The 5318-nt window shown below is 37.1% G+C and overlaps 1 protein-coding gene across 3 annotated transcripts in view; it reads left to right on the top strand.

The window, feature by feature from the left end:
- The window catches only part of NEDD4 (neural precursor cell expressed, developmentally down-regulated 4, E3 ubiquitin protein ligase), a 144959-nt gene extending 139950 nt beyond the window's left edge, over positions 1–5009 (top strand). For all 3 annotated transcript variants that reach the window (XM_010836785.1, XM_010836787.1, XM_010836784.1), the window contains 2 exons: positions 1381–1453; positions 2012–5009. In XM_010836785.1, coding sequence (XP_010835087.1) covers positions 1381–1453; positions 2012–2114 — 176 coding nt within the window. In that variant the 3' untranslated portion in view covers positions 2115–5009. The remainder of the gene's footprint in view (positions 1–1380; positions 1454–2011) is intronic.
- Positions 5010–5318: the final 309 nt, after the last annotated feature.

The raw sequence follows: 5318 nt of genomic DNA, 5'->3' as shown, positions 1-5318 counted from the left end.
CCCTGGTGGCTCAGATGGTAAAGAATCTGCCTATGATGGAGGAGATCCAGCTTTGACCTCTGGTTCAGGAAGATCCTCCGGAGAAGGGAATGGCTATCCACTCCAGTATTCTTGCCTGGGAAATTCCATGGACAGAGGGACCTGGCTGGCTACAGTCCATGCGGTCGCAAAGATTCAGACACGACTAAGCGACTAACACAGTATCTCATACACAGGTCCAGAGTTATTAGTGTTAGACTATAAATTCAAATTCTTATGAATTTACAAAAGAAGTAGAAGTTGCTTCAGAATGTTAATATTACAATACAGTATTATCTAGCCAATAAAAAGTATGTTACGGGGACTTCCCTGGCAGTTCACACTAGCACTGCAGGGGTTTGATCCCTTCCACTCGGGTTTGAGCCCTGTTCGTGGAACTGGGATCCCATATGAAGTGTGGCTTAGCCCCCCAAGAAAGAAGAAGTATGTTATATTTATATTGGTTGACTTAATAAGGAGTGTTTCAAATGGAGTGTTCAGGTGAGAGAATCAAGAGGCAGGAAAATATGGAAAATACAATGACAAAAGTACTGAAATTGTAACTGTAGATATAATTGTGATGGGTGATGTGTGAACAGCAGTGCTTTTTGAGAAAACAGTAGTATGGAAAATAGTATTTTTAGTACTGCTTCTGACAGTTATACTCTCACACACATATTTGGATATGAGTCTGAGACATGGAGAAAAGTATGGAAGGTGACTCATCAGGTTGTTAGCATTGATGACCTGGGAGGTTGAAGGATGTTGAGAATTGCAAAAGGAATAATTGAATAAAACTCCAAAGGAAGAAAAAGTTTCTAAGAATGTTCATAATAAGAGAAAAATGTAGCATGTATAAATGAACACATGCACATAAAATTCTATGCATATGCAGAAAAAGATTAATGATAGGATGTTTACTTAGATTTAACAGTGGAATTTCAGGTGATCTTTACGTCTTTTATTATATAATCTTACTGCAAAAAAATAAAGCAATAGAGAAAAATAATCAGAAAAAAATTAAAGCTGTTTTCAGTGGAACTCAAAAAAACGCCCATTTTCTGTGTACCTATGATAGAGGTGGTATATGGAAATGCAGGGCTGGGGAACAGCAAAAGTCCCATTAGACATGCCCCACAGGTCAGAGTGATACCTGTGATACAGATGAACTGATAGGAGTCCTCATTTCGTGGCTGGACAGTAAAGTCATCAGCCCAAGACAGCATTATTTCTTTCGAATTTAAAGAAACTAGATGAATTATCTGTGTGTTTTAAGTTCTGCATTAGCAAAAGTGAGTTGTGAAATGTTCAGGAGCTCCTATAAAGGCTAAATGAAACCAAAGTAACTTCTCTTCCTTGTAGGCTCAAACGGACCACAGTCATTTACAGTTGAGCAGTGGGGCACACCTGAGAAGCTGCCAAGAGCTCATACCTGGTAAGCAGTTTCTTTGACCCTAGAGAACCAAGTCCTCAGAGAGAGAAGGTCCTTTCACAGTCTAGACACAGAAGGTCTAGTTCCCTCTGTGCTTTGTTGGTGGCAGATAAGGAGGTGGGGGATGGGAGGGAGAGGATGGAGAGACATTAAGACTAACTCAGGAACAGGTGTTTCTTTACCAAGCAGGCTTGGGCTTTAAGTCCAGGTAGCTGAACACTGGAGAGACACATCTGAGCTGTTGATGATATGTTGCCTCCGTCACATGAATGATAAGCCATTCCACAAAGGCCTAGAACATTCCCTCTTGAAGGTTCAAATGACAGGAACCCAAACATTTGGAGGTCAGGGTGGAGGTCAGAGGTCACCACCAAGAAGTCCGGAAGAGAGTCCGCACCTTGAGTCCAATCCTAGACCTTCCTTCTCCCTAAAGAGAAAAGGTCTTGTCCTGTTGTTGGAACATTCTGTCACAAATAGCTGCACTGTGAATAGTTTGCCCTGGGAGCTTGCTTTGTCACTTTGTCACTGTCCGTCATAACCAGCCTCTCTCTGTTCTTTCAGCTTTAATCGCCTGGACTTGCCACCCTATGAGTCATTTGAAGAATTATGGGATAAACTTCAGATGGCCATTGAGAACACTCAGGGTTTTGATGGCGTTGATTAGATTTTAAGTAATCATTTATGGTGTTTTACTGCCACTTTTTTTTAAAGCAAGATCTTGACTTAAAATTTTCCAAGGAACTACTAATCCTTGGCCATTGATGCTTCTCAGATATTGGAGAAAATCATGTCAACGAATTAGAAGAACTAGTATGACAACTTTTCCATTATTTCATTCATTTTAGTAATGTGTTGCATTTACATAGTGGTTTTGTTCTATTTTGAGTTCACACCCAAGGATTGAGTTCACACCCAAGTCCTGTGTGCCTGAAATCGTGAGTTTTGTCCTTGGATTTACCTCTTTTACAGTATTTGCCAGGCAGTTCTTTCTTAAACTACTGAAATGATAACTGTGAATACCTGTGATAAGTGTCATGTGTGAAAAGTGTGATTTTTTTGAGAAGGAGAACTGAAATTTGGGGAAAAAAACTTCAATACTGAGTACACGACAATATATTCAGTGCTGCCTGCAGCTAGTTATTATTTTTTAGACCTGCCTACTGCACATGCAGTAGCAGGTTTTTGGAAAAATATTGGAAAGTGTGTAACCTATATTTTCAGTCAACTGATTCACTTACAAAAAGCTGTTTACTTCTTCATTTTAAAAGTATTTGGCTTTTGTTAGTACGCGGTTTTACTAAACAAGGTAGTTCATAGGACATGTGAAGCAAATTCAGATTTGCGAAGGTTGAAAGGTATCAGTGCCTCCCTCTTGCCTGCATATCCTATGGCTCACTGATAGAGCCATTACTCTCTACTGTTTTCATTTAGTTAAAAGAATTCCTTCTTCAAACTAAAGCTCGACAAAGCAGTATTCCTAAATATGCCTTGAAGAACTAAGTTAAATGTATAATACTTGCCTTTACTAGTCATTCTTTACACTTGCACAATTATGTAGTACTTATATGTTTACAGGGTTTATTATGTTTACAGATTAAGCTAATTTCTGTAGTTGCATTTTTATATTTTTAGTATTTCACTTTAGTCAAAAAAAACCAAATAATTTGTTAAAAATTACCAAAGAATAGTTACAGTGCATCATTTTAAATTTATTACCATGTTTCTTATGCTTTTTAAAAAACTGTTTACTATGAAAATATTTTGCTATAAATCCAAAACTCTTTAGGCAAAATGCTAGAGATAGACTTCTACTTTAGCTAAATAGAAGTACATAAAAATCCTGTGCGTGCATTCAACAAAGGTTTACTGAATGCCTGTGATACGCATAGCTCTGTCTAGGCCAAGGGGTGAGAGTTGTCAGCTTCAAAGAAATCCATCCCCATCCTCAAGGAACTTAGAGATGTGTAAAGGAATTTTGAAACAATCAAAAGTCAGGGTGAGCAGAATAAGGCAAAAGGGAAAGTGTTCCAGTGCATCTGCAAAGGTAAAGTGTGCCAAGGCTGTATTTATATATTTTATACCTGAATTGGAATGATTGTAGAGAAAAATGCTCTTGAAAAAAGTTAAAGCTATTTCTCAATATGGTATTTTGGTGATTTAGGGATAATTGTAAATATATGTTATGAATCTTCTTAAATACACACACACACACACTCCAAGAGGTGTAAAAAGTGTATCCGGCTGTTGGTTACAGTTTGCTGGGGTCTAATACCATGTGTACTTTTCAGCACCTGGTAGGGATCTCATAAGTGACAGAAGCAAAGCCACTTTCCAAACATCATATCAGCAGCCCAGGTTAGAGAAAGTAATTCACAGATCCATGCACCCTCTGTCTTATCTTCTTCTGTGTTAACCAGCATTCAGGGGAAACGCCCTGCTTTTATCACTTACCAAATGTTTAAACTGAAGCAACATACTTCACCTCTCTGGGTTCCTGGTTCTTCATCTGTCAAAGGAAAATAACCACGCATGCACGCTCTCATTGTCATGTAAGATTGTTGTCCGTTCCAGAGAGATGCTCTGTAAAGTTTCATACAATCAGAAGGTACTTTGTGCTGGCCATCAGATTTTGTCAAATCAGGTGTGAACATGAACCACACTCCTGAAGAGAAATCTCTTCATTTAAACATGAATTGACTGCTAACAGACAGGGAAGGATCATCTCTGGTATTGAATATATACAAATATATGTATACATATTTTTATCTGTATATGGATCTTACCATCAGAATTCATTTTCTCTACATGAGCAAAGTAGTGTTAAGATGAGCCAATGCATTTTGGAATGTTCTCATTATATAGAACTGAACATGAAAACTGCTTTTGTTAAAAAATGATTTTACCACATGATTGTTTAAATATCACTTCTGTCAAATATGGCAGATTTCAGAGCTTGAGAAAATATATAGCTTGCTTTTCATCTGACTCATTCACTTGGGTGATTCTGTGACTTAGATAAAACAGCATGTTAATAAGACCAGACACTCCCACCAGCACCCAGCCACAGACCAGCATCTGCTTCATTTTCCAGGTATGCAGTGATGGTCTGAAAGGAGCCTGAATCAAGCAACACAGCCCCTCATCCCAAACAGCAAAGTATCTCAAAACTCATTCTGCAGCTGGAAGTAAATAGGGTCATTTTCTTAAAGCAAGGATGTCATTTTTTTAGAACTTATAAGCACATAATTTTAGCCTATATTTTCTCTGTAATCAAACAAATTTTAATGGACATAAAATTGTATTACAAATATGTTTCATCCTAATTTAAATGGTTTTATTTGTTTTCGTTTTTTATTTATAATCTAAAATTCCAGAGAATTATCAAGTCAAACAACTCTTTTGAATTATAAGCCACTTGACATTGTTTTCTAAAATCTTCTCATATGGGAAAATATTACCAAGATCAATGTATCAAAATTTATTGCATACTTTAAAATATAAAACCGTTTTAAAAAATCTTGATACCATAAATAAAGTTCTATTCTAGCAAAACCAAAAACTGTGACTTATTTTTCAAATAGAACTGTTTCCAAGCCATTATCCTTGGTGATAGCTTCTGATACAGTTCTTTGCAGCAACACAAAGAATTCTCAAGATGACCTTGAATTTACAGCAGATGACGTAGCATGATTATAAACTCAACTGCAGAGAATCTCCACTTTACAGACAAATCATGTTCCCAAAATCTGGTTGTTAGTAAATTATCCAGAAGACAATGTAATAGTACACAAATGTACTAGATTTCAGACTTGCTATTCATTCAAGATGGGCACAATAAAGGACAAAAATGGTATGGACCTAACAGAAG

Source organism: Bison bison, unplaced genomic scaffold, assembly GCF_000754665.1.
Source record: "Bison bison bison isolate TAMUID 2011002044 unplaced genomic scaffold, Bison_UMD1.0 scf7180017864066, whole genome shotgun sequence".
Taxonomy (NCBI): domain Eukaryota; kingdom Metazoa; phylum Chordata; class Mammalia; order Artiodactyla; family Bovidae; genus Bison; species Bison bison.
This window is presented reverse-complemented; position numbering and strand designations above follow the sequence as displayed.